Source organism: Clarias gariepinus, chromosome 21 (assembly GCF_024256425.1).
Source record: "Clarias gariepinus isolate MV-2021 ecotype Netherlands chromosome 21, CGAR_prim_01v2, whole genome shotgun sequence".
In the NCBI taxonomy this organism is placed as follows: domain Eukaryota; kingdom Metazoa; phylum Chordata; class Actinopteri; order Siluriformes; family Clariidae; genus Clarias; species Clarias gariepinus.
This window is the reverse complement of record NC_071120.1, coordinates 2,644,437-2,666,946: the sequence shown is the minus strand read 5'-3', so window position 1 is coordinate 2,666,946 and position 22,510 is coordinate 2,644,437. Positions and strand designations below refer to the sequence as shown.

At 39.6% G+C, this 22,510-nt stretch overlaps 1 protein-coding gene and 1 long non-coding RNA gene across 4 annotated transcripts in view; both read left to right on the top strand.

Annotated features, from left to right (window-relative positions):
- Positions 1-999: 999 nt before the first annotated feature.
- Positions 1,000-22,510, top strand: part of LOC128509176 (class I histocompatibility antigen, F10 alpha chain-like) — a 55,988-nt gene continuing 34,477 nt past the window's right edge. For 2 of the 3 annotated variants that reach the window (XM_053480796.1, XM_053480795.1), the window contains exon 1: positions 1,000-1,105. In XM_053480796.1, the coding sequence (XP_053336771.1) occupies positions 1,057-1,105 (49 nt within the window). In that variant the 5' untranslated portion in view covers positions 1,000-1,056. Of the gene's footprint in view, positions 1,106-4,198; positions 4,460-5,270; positions 5,547-7,954; positions 8,240-8,321; positions 8,516-22,510 lie in introns of those variants that run through there. The other variant, XM_053480797.1, reaches the window with a different exon arrangement.
- LOC128509214 (uncharacterized) lies at positions 8,575-12,385 on the top strand. Its single transcript, XR_008356015.1, has 3 exons — positions 8,575-8,609; positions 11,569-11,647; positions 11,765-12,385. It is a non-coding gene; the product is annotated as an uncharacterized LOC128509214 (long non-coding RNA).

Genomic DNA, 22,510 nt, shown 5'->3' with positions numbered 1-22,510 from the left:
GGAACATTTTTTTTTATTTTAATAAGATGAAAACTAAAAGACATTCAAATCACATGAGCCAATATTCTATTTACAATAGAATATAGAGAACATAAATGTTTAAATGAAGAAACTGTATGCTTTTATCCACCTGAAAAAGCAGAAACTTTTGGATAGATTCAGTTGGGAGAACATCTAGCAACTAATTAAGTTATTAGACATCAGGTCTGATTAGCTATAAAAATGATGTCTTAGAGAGGCAGAGTCTCTCAGAATTGGGGGTAGGGTTGGTGGTTATGTGTTCACCCTGTTGGGTAAGATTAGCTAGGTTGGTGGCTTCGGCCATGTTTGGGTGTTAGGGGTCAGTGTTACCTCATGCTAAATGTGCTCCAGTTTATGCTTTGGCTGAATGACGTGGGTGTGGTTCTTGGGTGAATGTGTTTCCCATGCTCTACTGTGACTGTGTGCTGAAATAAATTCCTCCCAGCCATTTGCATTGGGTAACAATCAAGCCAACTTGTGTCTCCAAGATCCTTCCAGCGGTAAAAATGCTCCACTATATTAGACAAGAATAGGACTCATACACAGAAACTCATAACTTCAACGCCCAGACGTCTTCACACTGTTTTAAAAAGAAGAGCAGATGATACACCATGGTAAACATGTCCCCGTCCCAACTATTCTGAGACCTGTAGCAGCCATCATATTTGACATGAGCTCATTTTGTGCATACAGGTGTAAAATCAGTTCTCAGTTTATAAACATATGTTTAATTTCTATCTTCTATTGTGAATAAAATATTGGTTGATGTGATTTGAAAGTCTTTTAGTGTTCATTTTATTTAAATTTAATAAACGTCCCAACATTTCCGGAATTTGGGGTGTACACTGAGGAACCTGGTGGTGAAGTATAAACCTGCACTATTCAATATCATCCAGCAACAGGTGACGTAACTGGAACCCTGAACTCTGATTGGTCAGTTTTCCCCAGTTACGTAAACACAAAACAGGAACAGAGACATGCAGGGAACCGAGGATCTACTTATTCTATATTTATATACACAATATTTATACACTGATGGAAATCCTGCTTCTCCTCGCGCTCGGGGTTCATCTGACAGCAGCAGGTCAGGTTTATTTATAACTTTATTATAAACATGAACCAGTTACATTATAAATGTTCATTATTAGCTCACACACACTGATTCTGTGTCTTTTCTTTAGTAAAAGTGTGAATAATGTATCAGAACTATTACACTGTAAAAGTGTTATATTCACTGAATAGAAGTGAACATTATATACAGTGATATTCAGTAGATTAAATATTAAAGTCCTGCTATAAACCCGAATCTCTATTGTTGCTCCTAAAGTCTGTAGACAGCACAGTGAGTCCTGCTGCTAATCAGATATTTATATACACTATACAATATCAATGATCAGTTAGGAAGATACAAGATTATAAAGTCACAAACAGCTGATTAGAGGGAAAAGTTTATGTCATTAATAATTAAAACTGAATCGTTAATCGCTAAAAACTAAATGAATAAACACTATTTTAACATTATTATGCAATAAACCCTGTATTTGCTTTTTTAATCAATCTCCGTATAAAAATACAGAATTATTATAAATAGCCTAACTTATTTACAACTTACACCTCTGAGTTATTAATTTCTACAGTAGCTGTAATAAAATGTGATCACAAGTTGTCCAGGATTTATTCATTTGTTCTGTTTTCATCTACTGACTTCATTGTAGCCACTTCACCTTCAGCACTCAGTGTTTATTATAAAACTATAATAAACACCAGGAAGTTTACTTTCATTTACAACATAAAGCAGTTAATCTGGTTACCGATGACAAAGACTGGCTTTGGGGGCGTGGCTTAATAACTGAGCTAATTATCAGGTTGAAATGTCTGACTTGGTTTTCTTCCTAATTGTTATATACTGTACATCACTTGCATGTGAGATTCAGTTCCATCTTAAACCAGGAGTCATGATTAAGAGATGAAAATAACTCTGAATAATGATCCACTCCACTGGACTGGACTGGACCTGCTCATTTCTGTCACATCACACACTTACTGTATTCACACACTTACTGCATTTACACACTTACTGTATTCACACACTTACTGTATGCACACACTTACTGTATTCACACACTTCCTGTATTCACACACTTACTGTATTCACACACTTACTGTATTCACACACTTACTGTATGCACACACTTACTGTATACACACACTTACTGTATGTTCTCAGTAACCAAATGTGTTGTAAAAATAGTTATTTAAAATGAGCTATTATTGAAACTCTAAACAGACTTTACAACTTTGACTTTTTGCGTATGAGACTAAAAAGCCAGTGAGTTTCACCTCACGACTCCTTCCCTGTGACCACATACAAAAGTCTTACCTAATATCATGAGAATTGCAAAAGGAAGAGGAGAAACAAACAGAAACAACACATTTTAACTAAAGAGGAAACACATCACGAATGCAATCACAAACAACTAATAATAAAATTGGGCAGATTTTTCTCTCTATTCCTTTTTTTGGACGTATATATTTGTAATATACACCCTTTTTTTTAAACTTTAATTTCTACCATGTAAAGCTGTTTCCCTAATGCTATGCTATTTTGAATTACTAACTCTTGCTTGTAATTTTTCCTCCTACATGCTGATGCAGTCTGTTATTCTGTGTATTTTATTTTGTTTATAATCTGCTTTTAAATAATAAAAACCAAACTAACACAAGAAGACAGACAATCTAATGAACTGAGATACGGAGCAGGAGGACGTGACACAATATACTGACAGTAACAGTGATCGACTGGAGAGATTTTTAATATTGACAAAAGAACTGTCCTTTTCCCATCCTTATACAATACTAACTCACCAACACATTTTATAATAACTACAGTATATTTGAAACTTGTGTAGATGTACGTAGTAAAGCCCCATGATCTCTCTCGTGGTGGTAGATACTGACCAGATCTGGCTTTAGAATTAAAATATATTATAGCTGAACATCAGTATAGTGCACACAAACATCATGTAATCATAGTGGATTCAGTAAAGCAGAGACTTCAGTTTACTTTGAGCTTCCAGAGTGAAGTAAACACTGTATATACTGAGAGATTGTACAGTAGACTCAATGAACAGAATGTGAAGACACTATTTACACAACTGGTATGAAGAATCATGGTTATATAATAAGGATGTACACACTATAATTAACCAGCAGATCTTCCTACTTTTAAATGGAACCATTAAGGAATATATTCTCCAGCACAATTATTGTACTTTATTCACCATAACAAGTTCATGTAAATATAACTACAAGCAGCAGGTCTTCTGTTCTCACCCTTTAACCTTAACAACAAAGCTGTTTAAGGTTCTGAACAGTTTTACTAACTTGTAAATCATATTACACCTGATGCACAAAGCACATGAAGTGTTCCATGTGCTGCCACACACCAAGTGTAATAATAACTAGACAAAGAATGCTTGTTTAACAGCAACAGAGGGCACTTTACAGCTGGCAAAGTAAATAATGTCACAATCTGATGTTTGTTTGGCCGTATTTTTATTATTATTATTATTATTATTATTATTATTATTTCAATGTTAAAAAGAGTGATGAAAAATTACAATAATGAACAATGCCATTTCTACAGGACTGCATTAGATCTGAACAAACATTATAATATCAAAGCTCTGGGTGCAGGAGCAGTGCCAAAAATGGGGAGAGTGTGGATAGTAACTAATACAATATAATAGATAATAAAAAGAAAAAAAGAAGAACAATGCTATTGCTACTACACTATTAAAATAATAATAATTATTATTATTATTATTTTTTATTATGAAAAAGTGGGAAACATACAGACACTATAGAGTGTGTACACACCATCAGTGCTCAATCCTATAATTACAATGATTTTAGAACTAAAAACAAATCATTCATAACAAAACAACATAAACACAGTTACTTAACTTTTCATTTATTAAAGTCATATGTTTCATATTAACGATGATTTATTTATTCAGACTGATCAGAAATATAGAGTTTTCTAATGTTAGGAATATACAGTAACTGAACTGAAACAAAAGCGTTTTAATAACGTTATAATTTGGGTAGAGTTTCCTCTGTTGTTTGTGTTAATTAAGTTATTAAACATTATAAATGTGTTTTCAATCTCTTACAGATACACACACTTACCAGTACTTCTTCACAGCAGTTACACCAGGAATAAATTTCCCAGAATTCACTATTGTGGGACTGGTGGATGGAGTGCAGTTTGAGTACTACGACAGCAACATCAGGAAGTACATCCCAAAGACTGAGTGGATGGAGAAGAATGAAACTGCAGATTACTGGGAAAGAAGCACACAGGATGGACAGGTTCAGGAGGAGATCTTTAAAGGCAATTTGGATACACTAATGCAGCGCTTTAATCAGACTACTGGTAAACACACACACACAGCTTGAATTACACACACACACACACACACACACACACAATAACAGAAGTTAGTTTATACTATTTATTTGTGTGTGTGTGTGTGTGTTGTCCAATTGTTGATATGTATGAATTAAAAATTGTTAAATATGTATGTATGAATAAAAAAATGTTACAGTACTTATACTCATGCTGTACTGAGTGAGTGAGTGAGTGACGTGTGTGTGTGTTAATGAGAGAGAACAGGGATGATGATCAGACCGGTTCAAGTTGACAGAAGGATACAGTCACTCATACCATCACTCTTTATACAGAGCAGAAAAGCATCTAAACACATGAAACCTTTAGGTGGATGAGCTCCAACAGCAGGAGATCACATGACCTGGTTCCTCTCCTGTCAATCAGGAACAGGAGACTGAGGGAACGAGATACACTGATGGAGATCAGGAACAACATCCAGTCTGATCAAATCATTTACACTCAGGGACTGAGAGAGAGATTGTGTGTGTGTGTGTGTGTGTGTGTGTGTGAGAGAGAGAGAGAGAGAGAATTCCAGCGGGAGATCATCAGCTTCTGATTTTGAGCATATTTGAGATTTGACTTTTGTGATTTAAACAACAAATCCTTTTATCTCATGATTCAGTTAAAACAGAAGAACAATAAAAAAATTAATAATAACAATAATAAAAAATAGCAAAACAAATCATTAAAGGTAAATAAATGTACTGTATGTTGGAAATAAAATGAGGAGTAGAATGTAGTGGGATTGTTTAAATACCAATTGTGTGTGTGTGTGTGTGTGTGTGTGTGTGTGCAGGAGTTCACACAGTGCAGGTGATGTTTGGCTGTGAGTTGGATGATGACGGCACCACTAGAGGATACGATCAGTATGGTTATGATGGAGAGGATTTCATTAGCTTTGATCTGAAGACTCTAACCTGGATCGCTCCGACACCTCAGGCTCTGATCACCAAGAACAAGTGGGATCAAACAGGAACTGATGCTAATTGGTGGAAGAACTACCTGGAGAACATCTGTATTGAGGAGTTAAAGAAGTATGTGTCTTATGGCAGAGAGACTCTGGAGAGGAAAGGTAAAGTGTGTGAGCTGGTCTGTTACTGTAACACACACACACATACACTTTTTCTATCCTACATGTCTGTTATTTAGGAGTTTTTAATAGATACATGTATCTTTTCTATGCATTTAAAATATTGAAATATATTTTCTGGTTTTACAACATTAGAGGTTTGAAATATTGATATTGAGCTAACTACGTCTTTCTTCTGCTCCCATCAAATGGTCACCAATAGCAAACCAACCGGCCCGCACAACAACATGGCACAGGCTTAATGTCAGATGACGCAACCCTCCCTTGTTATCTGGGTTCGGGACCGGCACTGAATCTAGTAGCTGGGGTTTAAAATATTTTGATCACATACCAAGTTAATTTGAGTGTTTAGAGCAAAACACCTTCTGACACCATTTTAAGTTTTTTTTTTTACTTTTCCAAAATGGCGGCGCGCACAGATGCAGCGGCTTCAGGCTCTCCACTTAGGTGCTTCTCTTTTTATTTGTTTTATTTGTTTTTCGCTCTTATAGTGTTTTACTGTATGAACTGCTGCAAACTTATCTACAGACATCTGGAATTATGCAACATCGGATACAATAGCCAGATCTCCGTTACCAGTGATTATCAGAGGTTCAACAATATCCCCCCAGGGATAGCGCGGATACTGGGCACTCCGTGGATTGTTATCGGCTCTACCAAGTGACGTAGGCGGCGGAAGGAACACAAACAAAGCATGGCTGCTGGTCAGACCTGCTAGCCAGGCTAAAGAAGCAGCCCTTTAAACCACCCAGCATCTTCCTGACCAACGCACGGTCGGTCATCAACAAAACTGATGAACTGAACTTATTACTCGCTGAACAGCCACTCGTCTGTGATTAATGTGCCTTGGTCGTCACGGAGACATGGCTACGAGAGGAAATTCCCGATGCCTCAATGCAGCTAGCAGGCCGCACAAAGCACCGCAGTGATAGAAAGGCTACAGGCGGAAAAAGCAGAGGTGGAGGTTTGTGCATTTATTTAACAACTGGTGCACAAACAAAATCATTACCACAGTCTGCTTCCCTGACATAGAAGCAATGTTTGTCATGTGCAGACCATTCTATCTGCCTAGAGAACTATCTGCAGTGCTAACAACTGCAGTCTACATACTTCAAGATGCTAATGTTAGCTCAGCCCTTGCCTACCTCCACGACTCAATCTCTGAACAACAACGGACAAAAAAGGCATTAGAGAAGCAAAACTGAACTATTCAACTAAGCTATCTGACCACCTCTCAGACAACAACCCCAGCAAGGTATGGGAAGGCCTGAAACATATTACCAATTACAAAGGCAGCAGGACGAATACAGATACCATGGACATCTTATTAGTAGAGAAATTAAAGCACTTCTTTGCCCGCTTTGAGAGAACTGTAGATACCCCTACCATGGGTACCGCCTTGCTCATAGTCTTCTCCATACACATTAACGCTTCAGGAACATTAGGTTCGCAATATGTTCAGAGCAGTAAATCAGAGGAAAGCTGCTGGCCCTGACGGAATACCTGGAACTGTGCTCAAAGCATGTGCTGACCTGCTGTCCTCTGTGTTTACAAGACTTTTCAACCTCTCCCTGTCGCACGTTACTGTCCCTCACTGCCTGGAATCTGCAATAATAGTCCCAGTCCCCAAATCTAACACCATCAATGGCCTTAATGACTATAGACCCATAGCACTGACACCCAGGGTCGCAAAGTGCTTTGAGAAGCTGGTCCTAAAGCACATAAAGGACTGCCTCCCACCCAGCTTTGACCCCCACCAGCTTGCCTATAAGGTCCACCAGGATGCCAGCTCCACCAAGGATGCAATTTCCACTGCCCTTCACTCTGCTCTGCATCACCTGGAGGACTTTAGTAAGGATGCTCTTCATAGACTTTATGCTGGATGCACGATGGTGACTGTGAGTGTATGCATGAGTGCGTGAGTGTGCGCGAGTGCGCGTAAGTAAACTTCTACCACGCCGTTATGCATTGCTGCTACTATTTATGTGCAACATGTTGAGTGTGAGCGTGCTCGTTAGAAGACTTCGACCACGCCGTTATTTCATTGCTGCTACTGTCTATGTGCAATATGTTGGTAGATGTGCAATTACCATTCTACCTAATAGTTTTAATTACTCTAAACTACTCTTTATTGTATTTATGATGCCCTTGTATACATCCCTCTCCCCACGTGCATATAATGTTTCTAATATTGTTTCTATTTATTGTACTGTCACTTGTCACTTTCTCTTGCACCTTTGTGGCCTGGCTGGCTAATTTCATTGTTTAGGCACCTGTACAATGACGATAAAAAAATCTAAGTCTAACAGAATTTAGCTTTGTGTTAAAACACCTTCTCTCATATTATTAATGAATATACTAAATATTTCTGTCCCTCTGTGTCTCTGCAGTTGTTCCTGAGGTGTCAGTGTTCCAGAAACACTCGTCTCCTTCTCCAGAGGTGGTGTGTCACGCTACAGGTTTCTTCCCCAAAGCAGTGATGATCACTTGGCAGAAGGACGGAGAGGACGTTCATGAGGACGTGGAGCTCAGAGAGACGTTACATAACCAGGATGGAAGCTTCCAGAGGAGAAGCATTCTGAAAGTCCCAGCTGAGGAGCTGCAGAAACACACCTACACCTGCGTGGTTCAGCACAGCAGCTTGGAGAAGGAGTTAGTGCGAGAAGTACCAAAAGGTCCTAATAAACTAGAGCTGTAGAGAGTGAAAGCTGATTTCTTGCTGCAGCAGATAATAAAGACTCTGTGCTGATTTAACAGGTGGAGGATCGATTGGTGTCATCATTGGTGTAATTGCGGCTCTCGTCACTCTTGCTGCTCTCGCCGGTTGTGTTGGTTTTCTCGTCTGGAGGAACTCGTCTGGTGGGAGGAATAAAGGCAAGTTTTACAACAACAGATTTAGAGACGTGGATTTTCCAGCAGTTACTAATCTGATATAGTTGTGTTTAAAATTAGATTCATTCTTATACATGATAAGTAATTAAGTAATAACTAATTAATTCATCTGTGTTTCAGCCTTTGAACCAGTTCCACAAAACTCCTCACCATGTAAGTGTCCTTTAGAAACTTTTAAACTAAACTGTAACTCCAGAGACTCGGGTGAGGGTTTGGGATCCACATGCAGGAGGATTTTAATTGAACATAACAGAATCCATGAGACAGTGCTGATACATTTAAATACACCTGGCTGATAACTTTAATTTTTTTATTGGGGTGATTTTATTGGAATTCACATTAAATGATACTGCCGAAGTATAAGTTCTGTATAAAGGGTGTATGATAAATATTATAGAAAGAACAATGCACAATTTTACTATTAAGTTACATATTATTTAACTTTTTATTTTGATTAGCATTAGCTTGGTGCATGTCAGAAACACAATAATATTAGCAAACTCAATAAAAAGACAAAACTTTTCTGCAGTTTATTGCTGGATAATGTGTTATTCCAGGGTAAAACATATACGATAAAGAATAGAGCCGGGGCAACATGCCTGTGTCTTCTGTGTGTGCTGGTGTGTTTATGAGAACCTACTTGAATTTTGCCCTTTTTTCATTCTGTGTGGTGAACTTCTCCATGATCTTATTATTGAAGTCAGGGAGATGTCCCTGATCAGAGCACAACCAGAGGATTCACAGTAGATATTCCTGTATTATGGTGTTCTTCAGGAAGGTATTGATCTTCTATAAAGTGGAGAAGCACCTCTCTGATTCTGCTGTTGTCATGGATGTGGTGATAAAAATCTTAAGAAGATTCACTGGCTCACTGAACATGCCCTGAATGTTCTTCTCCATGAGAAACTGCCAGTGCACGACCTCAAGCCTTTTAATCATCACTCTTGTAGATGGTGGCCAGTTCTATATTTAGTATGCCTGAATCAGGGAACTTTACCTGCTGCTCTGGAAACAAATACCCATGAAGCATTGTTACTGAAGATTTTAAAGCACTTCATGCTTCTGTCTCCTGACAAGCTTTATGGAGATGCTGATTTTCTGTTCCAGCAGGACCAGCTCCCCACAGCACCAAAACTATCACTAATTGTCAGTGAACTAACCTGGGTTGACCAGAAGACGTAGCTTTAGTGGTTAGCCCTTTGTAGCGTGGATGGTGAACCCAAACACGGAAGCAAGCGAGTAGGCAGGATAACCATGCGATTTAGTCTAAGGACTCTCACAGAAGGGGAGCAATGGAAAAACACAAATTTAACCCGCGTCCTATAAACACACACAGAATCAGAAAGAAAACCCAAGACAGTGAGTACTCACGAAATGGCAGACGAACAGTCTGACCGACATGGGCGAACTCAATGACTGAGCGATGTAAAGCGCCATCTTGTCTCCTTTTATGCTTCCTGTTTTGCAACCTGACTACTTCCGGGTCCTAGTGCCGGTCGTGGCGCGAGTGTGTGTGACACTAACTGGTTTGCTGATGATTATCTTACTGTACTTGATTGGCCAGCCAACCCACCTGACCTGAACCCTATAGAGAATCTACTGTATGGGCTATTATCCAGAGGATGATGAGAAACAGCTGAGCCAACAATACAGACGAGCTGAAGTCTGTTATCAAAGCAACCTGGTCTTCAGTACCACCTCAGCAGTGCCACAGACTGATCACCTCTGATGCAGTAATTCATGATAACAGAGCCCTGACCAGTGCATAAATATACATTCATTTTAGAGGATGGTACTGTAAAACAGATAAAATATAATAATTTAATATATATTTTTTGGATTTTTAATTTTTAAGAACTCTTTCCCGTCATCATTGAAATGAAAACAAAAATGACTTGAGATATTTGCTTTACATGTAATAAATCTAGAATATAAGAGTTTCACGCTTTTTAAATCATGTTCCATCAAATTAAATTTTGTTAAGATATCGTTGCACAAAATTGTAAAATAGTTTTGATTTAAAAATAAGCACTTTCCACCAGGAAGGACCGAGTCTTAGTGTAGCATTCCCGGCTGAACATAAGCACTTTACTCTCTTGACTGATGTTTAAAAAGATATTTTAATATCCAAAACACCGTAAGAGCTGAATAAATAAAAACAAAGACAAACAAACAAACAAACAATAGACATTGCTTGTAAATGGTATGAATCATCACCAATGTTAACAATAAACATGTACAATAATGTATACGTATTTACCATAAATTAAATGACAATGTCATCCCTTTTAATATATATTAAATTATATCCTTGCCTTACAATATTTTAAATAGACTTATTTTAACACTGATCATTTATTTTCTAAATGTATATAAAGCATTTGCAACAACAAAAACAAAATATTTTAAACATTGACAACCTCTCCTTATGAGTGCAATTAAGAAACATAAAATATACCAATGACAAAATAAACCATTTACTGTAAACAATATAACAGCCCAAAACTGTACCTTTTGCCCTTTATCAGCCAGGTGCTGAGAGGTAGGAAAAAGCCTTAAATCAAGCAAGTTAATATATGCTCCTTTGTGCACACCAGCCAGACGCTCATCACATGTAAAGTACATATAAAGTGCGCATTCACAAACAGCGCCACTGCACTTTCTTTTATGAACGTCAAAATAAAAGTCTGTGATATAAAATGCAAACACAAATGTAAAACAAATAAGAATAAAGGTTCCATATTCTAATTAACGTCAAGTAAGAAACAAAACACAACCATTAAAGAGTTTCTCTTATAAATGTTCTTAAATAAAAGGCCTTCTTTGTGAAACTTTTATAAGTCATTTATGGCAACACTGCCCTCTATTGCTGGAGGTAAAGATGACGTCCCACTTCTGTGCTCGGGGGGGTTTAATGGTCATTTACACTTAGTGTTCTCTACTGACCAGCCGCCACTGTTAATGTAAAGAGATGATGTGCCAGTTGGTACTTGGGGAGGGCGCCTCTGCTGGTGTAAAGGTGTCACAACAGTTGATGTGTCAAATATTTAAAGTCTAAGGAATTTTAGTTTATTCCAAAAATGTAACTATTAATGTTTTATATATTTTACAGCCACTGGTGATAAATCTTTCTCCAACAACTCCAACAACTCTTAAAGTGTGACTGTGTGTCTTCCTGCTGAACTGAGAGAGTAAGACATGATGTAGTTTACAGTCTAATATGGAATAAACATCTGTGTGTGGAGAGAAAATCTAACATTCAGTCTCAGCTCAGAGCTCATCCTGTTTCTGTCTGTCTGTTTTTATAGGAGACACGAGGAGAGGGGATGAGGAACACACACACACACACACACACACACACACACACACACACACACACACACACACACGCACACACACACACTATTCCAGTGTGTAATCCTGGTGTATAATTTGATTATGAATCTGTCGTTATTGCTGTAAAATTGGATTATTAGGGATTGATACAGTTTCTTGTTGGAGGTTTTTGCTCTTTACATACTGTATATTACATGATTTCCTGTAGAGTTTAATAGAGATGATGAAGTCAGTACATAACACACACACACACACACACACACACACACACACACACACACACACACACACACACACATTATTGATCTTTAACACAGTGAGACTGTCCTCAGTATCTGTGTGTGGAGCTGATCTGTGTGTCTCAAACAGAACCTGGGTTCTTCAGATGTGAGAGGTGTTGAAGAGATGTGACTGAAGTGTAAACACAAATCAACTAAACCACAAGCTGCTGATCACATTATTTATTATTTAACTCAGTTTAAAGCTAAAACAATCCATTAAACACCTGTTCACATCTGTACCACCCAAATCTCTCCCACAATGCATCTGTTCTATTAATGTAACAATCTGAATGAAGAATAAAGTGGATATTTTTTTTAAGTCTGTGCTCTGAGTTTTATTTTATATCTCTGTTCTTTAAAGCACATGATCTCAGGATCAGTTCTACACTTACTCTCATCTTCTCTACACATACAGTAATACAAATAGACATATATAAGAGCATAACAGTCTAAGGGGGCCACCACAGTGGTTACTTTGGATATATTAGTGAAAATGCTGCTTTTAACTAACCAGTAATTTATTCTATCTATTTTGTTTAATCCATGATGATTTTTGTCTCTCCAAACATTTATTGAAGACCAGAATATTGCCATTATTGTGTTGGTCATTATACAACATTTTCCTTTGGAATCGATTCAACCAATCATCTGTCACCATATTAAAATCCCCATCTATTATTATATTCTCTGTTGGGTGGAGATGTTTATGGTCCAGAATAGTTTCTGATAAATTTGCAAGTACTGAGTATTGTTATTATATGTGTACAGCGAAACCTCGGATTACGAGTAACTCGGTTTACGAGCGTTCCGCAAGACGAGCAAAGATTTTTATTTATTGACTTGGAAAACAAGCATTGTCTTGGTTTACGAGCACCGAGTATTATGTATCATGCAAGCGCTTCTTGATTTGACACCGAGTGTCCCGTGATCACAACTGAGCCAACGTTTTTTTTCTCTCTCTTGCGCTGCGGGTATTCATTTCCCCTGCTGGGTCTTAGTGCTCATCTCTTACTGGTATAATCAACATTTGTGTGTGTGTTTGTGTGTGTGTTTTTCTTTCTCTTGCGCTGCAGAGAGTGTGTTATGGTTATGCGTGTGCGTGCGCGTAATTTGACACCGGGCCGGTTCGCACACACTCTCTCTCTCTCGTCGTTAGTGTGTGTGTCAGTGTTTGAGTGTGTGTGTTATGTGTGTGCGCGCGCGTAATTTGACACCGTGCCTGTTTACTCTCTCTCTCTCGCCTTTAATGTCTTTGTGTGTGTGTGTGTGTGTCTGTGTGAAACAGAGAGGGGGTGCTTTACTCACACACAACCGGCGTCAAATTAACGGCATCAAATCAACACGGTGTCAAATTATGCGCGCGCACAAACAAAACACACACTTAGCAGCGCAGGAGAGAGAAAAACACACACAGCGCCTATGCGCATAAATTATTTTTACTTTTTTTAAGGTAACGTGCAGGTTAATTCATTTTATTTTTACTTTATATTTTGTGTTAATTATTTTTATGTATTAATTTTTTTGGGCTGTGGAACGAATAATTTTAATTTCCATGTGCTTTGATTTACGAGTGTTTTGGAATACGAGCCTGCTCTCGGAACGAATTATGCTCGTAATCCGTGGTTCCACTGTATATGTTATCTTTTGAGATGGGGCTAAAGGACGGAGAAAAAACTGAAACTACATATATATATATATATATATATATATATATATATATATATATATATATAGATAAATATAGATAGATAGATAGATAGATAGATAGATATGTTTGTATTTATGTGTGTGACCATTAAACTGGAGATCTACAGTGTTCATCTTCTGGATGTGTCATTGTAAATACACACCCCTGTCACAGTACACCCTTGTGTTCAGAATTACTGCTTTTACATCATCTCATAATGGAACTCAGCAAATGACTTTAAATAAACATGATCACATAAATGAACATTCTTCTGGTCTAGGTTTTTGTGGTCGGTCCAGACTATGAAGGGGAGCTCGTTCCCCTCCAACCAATATTTCCACTCCAGAACTATCTTGATGGCCAGGAGCTCTCGGTCGCCTCGAAATAGTTCCTCTCGACTGGCATTAGGAAACGGGAATAGAATGAGCAAGGATGCATCTTGTTGTCTCATGGGCATCTTTGGGAGAAGATTCCCCCAATGCCAGTTTTGGAAGCATCCACTTCTACCATAAACTGGCGACATGGCTTGTTAAAGGCCTGTCTGAGATCGTAGGAACATTAGAGATGTCCGTGGTTTCGTCAGGCACGGCTGGAATAGGAGGTAGAGGAAGCATTGAGTGAAGACATGTCGCAGAACATGAGGGAACCTGTGATGACGTGCTTGGTTCAGTCGATCTTGGGGGCCATGAAGCGCTAGCCAGGGGAGCCCAAGGACCAAAGTGGCATGTGACTTGTCGATGACGAAGAGGCAGATCTCCTCAGAATGGTTTCCTGATGTTCTTAATGTCAACAGAGGGGTCCTATGCGTGTTGGCCGGGTAGAGATAATGGTGCTGTTAGATCAGTGGTAAATCAGAGTCATGAAATCTATGAAATCTGTGCCTGATGTAACAGTGCCAAGATGGTAAACTGAGATGTAATTGTGTGATAAGGGGCGAGAAAACAAGAAAACAAAGCGAAATCGGCTACGTGGAAAACATTAAATAAAATGCAAGAAAATTAAGGCGATGCAAAACACAATAATCTGGCAACGAAATAGCATGCTGCGCTATCTGCACTCTTGCAAAACACTCACAGACAGAGTTACTCAGAGGCAAAGGTTTTAATGTATTGGCAAATTTTTTTTTTGCTAAATTAGGATAAAAAAAGTACGTAAAAATACAAAATAGAAATCACAAGTCAAACTGAAATGAAAGGTGTGATTGATGTGTGTGTGTGTGTGTGTGTGTGTGTGTGTGTGTGTGTGTGTATGCAGGAGTTTACACAGTCCAGAGGATGTACGGCTGTGAGCTGGATGATGACGGCAGCACTAGAGGATACTACCAGGACAGTTATGATGGAGAAGTTTTCATCAGTCTGGACCTGAGAAGTGACACCTGGATTGCTCCGACCCCTCAAGCGGTCATCACTAAACACATATGGGACGCTGATGTAACCTGGGCTAATATTGTGAACAAATTCTTGGAGGAAGAGTGTATTGATTCATTAAAGAAGTACTTGGTTTATGGCAGAGAGATTCTGGAGCAGAAAGGTAGAGTGTGTGACCTAATCTGTTATTGGAGGTGCTGTTAATTGGTCATTTTTCAGGCTGATAACTCTAACTGAACTTCTCGTCTGCGGCAGAGGTAGGTTTTGGTCTCGCCCTCCTGGGACGGCCTTCATGAGAGCCAGTTTCATTATGGCGCTGGACGGATTTTGCAAATGCACTTGACAATACTGTTCTTGCAGGAACTATTACAGAAAGGCTGACCTCTGTGTCTTAAAACAACAACTAACTGTTGTTTTTGTTGTTGTTATGTAATTACCTAATTCCATATGTGTTATTTTATAGTTTTGAAATCCCCAGTATTGTTGTAGAATGTAGAAAATAAATCACTAAATAAAAACAAAGAAATTTGCAGGTGACCCCAAACTTTTGAACGGTAGTGTATACATACAGGATCACAACCTCAATAAAACCCTACAGCCAGTCAGGTTTATTTTTAATAACAAAGTCTCAGTTTAGTCTAAGAGATCACTAAATGTTCAGACAGTAAATATGACTATAATTCAGTGTTATTCAAACCCAGTGTTACACGCCACCTTGTGCTGGTGGTAATTAATTACATTTTCTCAGTTAATTACCCTGTATCAGGGGATGGAGAAGTTTTAATTTATTCATTCATTTGTTTGTTTATTTTTTTAAACAAGATAAATTTGGTATGGATTTTTTTTTTTAAATGCAGGAAATTTAGGTTTGCACAGACAAAAATGTCCAGGAGGTGGTCTGGATCACTCGGAGCTCAGGACAAGCATGTGTAGCTCCAAACCATCATGAAGCAGAATCCAACTGGAGGCGGGTTATCTCTGTATGCCTAAGGATCCTCGCAGGTATTGTCTCTGTCTATTGGCACAATCTCCAGATGCCTCGGGTTGGGTAGAAAAAAAGAACAGGTGGTAAAGAATTAGCGTAGTTGCCATTCATTATATTAGCAGCACTAGATGAGAATCTGTATTTAAATGTACTGGAGTATGAGGTTATGGGATGAGTTACGTATATGCCAGATTAAAGAGATGTGTCTTGAGTATTCTTTTAAACTGGGAAACTGTGTCTGAGCCTCAAACACTGTCTGGAAGGCTATTTCAAAGCTTTGGAGCTAAATATGAAAAAGCCCTACCCCCTTTTGTAGATTTTGAAATTTTGGGAATTACAAGAAGTCCGGAGTTTTGTGATCTTAAGAAGCGTGGTGGATTGTAGCGTATCAGAAGACTGGTTAGGTATGTGGGAGCTAAACCATTTAAAGCCTTGTATGTAAGTAATACTATTTTGTAGTCAATTCTAAACTGAACAGGTAGCCAGTGCAGGGATGATAATATTGGGGTTATATGATCATATTTTCTGGATCTAGTGAGAACCCTGGCGGCTGCATTTCGGACTAACTGTAGCTTGTTTATTGAGGATGCAGGACAACCACCTAGTAATGCATTACAAAAGCCCAGTCTGGAGGTCATGAATGCATGTGTGAGGGTTCACCACTAGTTCACAATATTTTGTGTTTGTAGTTTTTGTTTGTAGACTCAGTTTTCCAGAAGGCACCTCGGTCTCGTGATGCAGGGGCTCATCTGAACCAAGGCAGCTCATTAGTTATGTTATAAATTGCTGGTTGTTCTGGGAAACTGGGTGGAGCATTAATGTAATGTTGATAGTTCTGTTAAGTCGGTATTTGTTTTGACTTGTTTGGTTCTGTTCTGTTTTAAGTTTATTCTGTTATAGTTGGCATTTGGTTTATGGAGCTGGCTAAGTTAAGTTTGCATCAGTCTTGATTTAGTATGTTTCTTTGTGTCGCCTTGCATTAGCCTCTAGGAGAATTGGCCTCTTGTGTATTTACCCTTGTGTGTAAGTTCCTCTCGTATGTTTAGTTCTTGTTCTGTATAACTACTAACCATTGCACTTCTAACCGGTTTAGCTCATAGTCTGTCTGGTCTCCTTGTCTGTCTAGTCTCCTAGTCTGATTGGATCTTAGTCTGCTTGGCTGAACAGGTTAGTAACTACTAACCTTTATAGTTCTTAGTCTGTTTCATACCAGGTCTGCTGTGTACCTAGTCTGTTTGTCTCTTGGGTCTCTGGCTACTAGTCTGTTTAGCAATTAGTCTGTTTAGCTACTATCTAGCTTAGCAGCTAATGTGCATAATTGCTAGTAAGTCTAGCCAAGTCTGTCTTGGGTGTTTAGCCCCTTGCATGTATAGTCCACTGTGTTTAGTCCTCTAGTCTATTTAGTGTGTCATGTCTTGTCTGGTTTGTATCCCCTGTCTGTATGGTATATTAGTTTATGTAATCCCTAGTCTGTGTATGTTTGAGTATTATACTCAAATAATACTCAAACATACACAGACTAGGGATTACACAAATTAATATACCATACAGACAGGGGATAGAAACCAGACAAGACATAAGTTCTGTTTATAGCACGCTCCAAGATAAAGCCAACATCTTTTGTTCATGTTTAGTTCATGGTTGGCTGTATCATTAAAAGACTTTGCCATCATCCCCCTCTGCGCCTATGCCTCATCTTCATACCCACAGTCCAACACCTAACAGTTCATGACCGCATGAACTAGTTCCCTTTCAAAGGCTACACTCGATGCTGCGTGAAAACTCTATGGAAAACATGTTGTCATGTTGCCGGTTGTGAAGCATGTGTGTATCAAACACGCCAAATTTTGGCTTTTGTAACCTCGGTCAGGTAACGTCATCTGATGAGACGCACCTGCGTGTTATAAATAGGAGTGACCCAGAAACATTCCTCAGATTCTTGTCTTCACTGACCTAGTTGTGATTGTGTGTCTGTGTTTAACCAGCAAAATAAGAAGTGTTGAACTCACCGTTATGGCAGAGTTTTAAACGAGATGTCCCTCCGTGTGATAATCCATATCGGAGGGCGATCTCTACACTTTACTGCTTTGTTTAAAGTGCCCGTGCGCGCCCCGCATTCCTTGAGAAGCTTCGGGCTGCGCGCATTTCTGGGGCTTAAAACTGTATCCGGCAGAGCTGTGAGAGACGGAATTAAAAATCTTATCTCTCACGTCCTCGTTGGATCGGGAAATCCCTCTGTCCGCTCTTAAGCGCGCCCTGCGCTTCTTGTGAATGGGCAAGGATAAACATCCTCTCTTGCTTCCGCGAAATTTCTTGGAAATAGCCTCCAAGAAAAAAAAAAAAAAAAAAAGAAGCATTAGATGGCAGTTTCTGTCAGGTGGCCGGGGGGTGGAGCCTCAACAACGCGCTCTCCCCCCTCTTAGCTATCTTCATCAACTTAATATAACTCAACTTTAATATAGTTGAGGTGGAAGCACGGAGTTATATGATGACGCCCAGATAGAAGAGACGCTTCCAGGCTATCTCTCTCCTGGGACATCACCCTTCCTGGAAAGCTAATACTTCCTTTCAAGCTGTGTAAACTTTCATCTTCCCTGGAGGAAAAAACTTTTCAGGCAGCAGGTCAGGTTGGTGCTCCATTGCACATCATGGCGGTCTTCCAGGCCTACCACGCTGACCGGCTGAGAGACTTGAGCACTAGCGGGGCTCCTAAAAAAAAAAAAAAATAATAAGGCGTATTGGAATTACACCCGGCCACAGACTTGTTTCTGCGTGCAACAAAGCAGACGGCTTGTGTTATCGGCCGTTTTATGGCTGCGATGGTTTTCGCGGGAAGGCACTTGTGGCTGAATCAAGGCGCGTGGGCTCACTTTGCCTCTAGGAATCAGGGCTCATTCAACCAGGGGGATCGCCTCATCTGTTGCACTAGCAAGAGGTATTCCCCTGCAGCAGTTGTGTGACGCGGAGGGTTGGTCCTCTCCGCACACATTTGTTACATTTATAGTTTGGATGTTCATGCTACTCCGGGCCCACGGGTCCTCAAGTTAGCTGCCCAGGCTGAGACATAGTTCTGACGCCTTGTGCGCACACGCTACACAACCTTGGGGTCCAGACACTTTCAGTGCGGCGACGTTGGTACTCTCGTTTCCACAGCGTTTTCACGCAGCATCGAGTGTAGCCTTTGAAAGGAAACGTCTCAGGTTACTTTGCTGTAACCCTGTTCCCTGAAAAGGCGGGAACGAGAGTGAACCGGAAACATTCCTCAGATTGATTTATCTGAACGGATGTCCGGTCACGTAGGCAGTGCGGCATTGGGACGCAGCATCTCGTTCCCGCCTTTTCAGGGAACAGGGTTACAGCAAAGTAATCCGAGATGTTTTTCTGCATCAAATACAGATAAGATGCTCCTAAGCTTGGCAATATTTCTAAGATGGAAAAGGTTGTTTTTGTAATATTGGAAATATGATTTTCAAAGGACAAGTTACTGTCTAATACTACACCCAGGTCTTTCACTGTCACTAAATGCAAGCTGAAAGAACATTAATGCCAGAACACTATATCCTGTAAAGGACCTTTAGACATTTTATATAATTTTAAACATATACATACTGTAGATGAGCTGAGTCCCAGGTGCTCCAGCTTGGTGGTGAGTGTGGATGGAATTATGGTGTTAAATGCAGAGCTGTAGTCAATGAAGAGCATTTTAACATAATTCCCTCTCCGAGTGTCCAGGGGCCTGATGTATAAACGTTGCGTACGCCCAAAATGGGCATAGAAATATGCGTACGCATTTTTCCACGCACATATCGGGATTTATAAAAAATAAACTTGGCGTAAATAAGTGCGCACCGTAAGGATGCTCTTGACCGTGCGTACGCACTCTTTTAGAAGAGTATGTGTTTTGGCGACACCAACTGGCCCAAATAGCAATAACTATTTAAAATAGTCATCACCCAATTAATCAAATTGCATCAACCTGAATTATCATTATCAGCATTCTTAACCAGGTGCAAATACTTTGAATTAACTATTTTTTTTAAATGAATGGGCTATAAAAAGGTATGTGCGTATATAACATATCATCATAATGGATGCTCTAGCGCTGTTAGAAGACCTTGCTAATGACGCTCTATGGAGGGAGCGTGTTTTCAGAGACTGTGAAGATTTCCTTGCTCATGATGATGATTGGCTCATGAGCCTATTTCGATTCCCAAGAGCCATCCTCTTGGAATTGTGTTCTGAATTACGGCCAGTATTGGAAAGACCCTCGCGGAGAAACCACGCGCTGTGTGTTCAAGTACAAGTATTGACCACATTAGGCCACTTGGCCACTGGTACTTTCCAGCGAGAGTTGGCAGACCAATCGGGTATGTCGCAGTCATCCCTGAGCCGTGTCATGCCATATGTATGGGATGCCATAGTGGGGATGGCACCCCGATACATCCGTTTTCCTTACACGCAAGCTGAACAGGCCAACATCAAAATGCAATTTGCAGCAATCGCCGGTTTTCCCAATGTAATCGGTGCTATTGACTGCACTCGAGTTGCAATAAAGGCACCATCTGAGAATAAATTTGCTTTCGTTAACCGAAAACATTTTCATTCTTTGAACGTGCAGATCATATGTGATGCGCATATGTCTCTGACAAATGTAGTTGCGAGATGGCCTGGGTCAACTCATGATTCCTACATTTTGTCCAACAGCAGTGTAGGGAACAGACTGCAAACAGGAGCTGTGCGTGATGGATGGCTTCTTGGTAAGTCGGCAGGAATGCGCATGTAATTGTAATTGAGTAATGATGCAAATGTGTTTAGGGCATACCTTTTAAATTGTTTTTTCTTTTAGGTATAATTATAATCTCCAATGATAAACAACCCCACACTTATTTTAATATTTTTAATGCAAAATTTCACATCAATGCAAATTTTCAGGAAACAAAACATGTTTCATAGCATTTTAAAATTAAGTGAAATGTTATATTGAATCAATATTGCCCTGGAAAAAACAAAAAGCTATCTGGAGGCTATTACAAGCATGTACTTTCTTTAAAGTATTTTTATAATATTGTTTATAATTGTTACCTCTGCCTAGCACTTGAAATGATGTCCTTGTAATTGTCCCATTGTATTTACATTCATTGTTTTGTTATATTTCCTTTAAATAAATTGTAAATGTTTTACCTCTCAGGAGACAGTGGTTATCCCCTTAGAACGTGGCTGCTAACTCCACTAACTAGACCCCAAACCGAACAAGAACGGCGTTATAACGAGAAGCATTGCCGGACGCATTCAGTGGTCGAACGCACTATTGGTCTGCTAAAAGGACGCTGGAGGTGCTTGGATACGTCTGGTGGCACAGTATTGTACACCCCTACAAAGGTTTGCCGCATTGTTGTGGCTTGCGCAGTGTTGCACAACATTGCTCAAAAGAAAGGTATACCTGTTCCATCGAATGCCCAGCCTGAAGATAATGAACCCGACCCTGGCCCTCCTAATGCAGTGCATAATGCTATGGCAATACAGCGGCGTATTAATGTAATAAATGCAATGTAAAAAGGCAAGTGAATTTAAACTGTTTATTTTTTTTACAAGTTTTTTAAGTGAACCACTTATTTCTGATAAAATTGTTTTTATTTCTTTCAGTTCGGAACACACCGCATTAACAGCATGAACCATGTGACGTTGGGTCTGCATGACTTCTTCCGTCAGTACACGCCTTGAGTTACCAGCGCTCGGTGGTGGCACAAAGGATGATGATGATGATGCACTGGATTGCGCACAGGATGGGGTTGCTTGGGCATTTGATGATGGCGGCACACTGGACGTTGGTGGTGGCACACAGGACGTTGGTGGTGGCACACTGGATGGTGGTGGAGGCACACAGGATGGTGGTGGTGGCACACAGGATGGTGGTGGTGGCACACAGGATGGTGGTGGAGGCACACAGGATGGTGGTGGTGGCACACAGGATGGTGGTGGAGGCACACAGGATGGTGGTGGTGGCACACAGGATGGTGGTGGAGGCACACAGGATGGCAGCGGCGGTGGCACGTAGGATCTAAGCCTACATCCCTTGTCTACCCTACTTGGACCACTCACCGGGCTTGAGACATTCCAGGATTAACTTTTCCTTTAATCATTAAAAAAACGTTTAATTAAAGGTTGTATTGCATATCTGTAAATGTGTGAAATAAAATGTGCACTTGATGACTTGCTTTTGTCTTTTTAAGTTAAATTTTTTGCATATGAATAAACAGGAAAATCGACTGTTTTAATAAACGTATATCTTAAATACAGCTGCATCTATTGCTAGATTTGTCACTTGGATATTTTAGGACTTTCCACTTCTGCAGAATTTGAATTGTTTGATTTAAATTATCCACAATAAAAAGCAGAAT